This window comes from Myotis lucifugus, unplaced genomic scaffold, assembly GCF_000147115.1.
Source record: "Myotis lucifugus unplaced genomic scaffold, Myoluc2.0 scaffold_478, whole genome shotgun sequence".
NCBI classification, from domain to species: domain Eukaryota; kingdom Metazoa; phylum Chordata; class Mammalia; order Chiroptera; family Vespertilionidae; genus Myotis; species Myotis lucifugus.
Window position 1 is genome coordinate 643,993 of NW_005871526.1, and position 976 is coordinate 644,968.

General features: G+C 64.8%; 1 protein-coding gene across 1 annotated transcript in view; it reads left to right on the forward strand.

Moving 5' to 3' along the window:
- FCRLB (Fc receptor like B) overlaps positions 1-976 on the forward strand; it is a 13,318-nt gene that overhangs the window by 9,950 nt on the left and 2,392 nt on the right. Inside the window, exon 2 of the mRNA XM_014445664.2 lies at positions 512-766. Coding sequence (XP_014301150.1) covers positions 512-766 — 255 coding nt within the window. The remainder of the gene's footprint in view (positions 1-511; positions 767-976) is intronic.

Sequence of the window (976 nt, forward strand, 5' to 3'; positions counted from 1 at the left end):
GGGGGGTGAGGCGTGGGGGGTATGCAACCCTCGACTCCACACAGTCCACTATCTTGGAGGGTGAAGAGGCGGAGAAAGCCAGGGCTGGGTTCCTGCTGAGTCTCTTCCGGGGCAGGAGCCCCTTGCACCCCTCACAGCCCAACCTTCCTCCTTCCTTCTCTTTCATCCTTGCTTCGCAGCGCCAAGCAGTGGACACGCCGGTGAGTCCGACGCCTCCCTCACCAGTGTTGACACTTTCCACACCAGCCCGTGACCTGCGTGGGCCTCCCCCCGCCTGTGCTGGGAGTGTCTTTCCCACTCCACCCCGTCCTGTGACAGCTCGCCTGCGGCTTAGACCTGGTGCTGACGGGACTGACACCTCGCAGCCCAGGGGCCCTCCCCTGAGGCTGGGTTAGGTCGAGGGCTGGCCCGGGGGCTGGGGTTTCCCGAGATCCCCCACCTCAGAGCACACCTGTGGGCACCTCGCCTTGACCCCTTCCACACTGCCCGCCCCCCCCCCCCCGCCCCGCAGGGGCCCTGGAGAAAACCACGCTGGCTCTGCCCCCCCCCTGGACCACCATCTTCAAGGGGGAGGGGGGCACCCTTGAGGGTGAGGGCCACCACCCTCTGGTCGGGGGGCTCCGGGCCATCAGCCCCCCCTGGGAACTGGGCCACCTGGTGCTGCCCTCTCACGGGAGGAGCAACGAGGGGGAGACCCCAGGGGTGTACCGGTGCCAAAACCCGGGGGCGCCGTTAAACGACCCTGGCCAACTCTTTTTCTCCAAAGGTGAGTGGCTGCCCCGGGGGGGGGGGAGAGGTTTCTGGGGTATGGTGGGTCCTGGGGGGAGAAAACCCGGGAAATCCTAATGGGGGAAAAAAAAGGAGGGAAATGGAAAAGGGGGGGGTAAAGGTGGGCGGTTCCCAATGTTCCCTTTCCTCCTGGCGCCGGGGGGGGGAAATGGCATTTTGTGTAAAAAAACTGGGTTCAAAAAAAAAA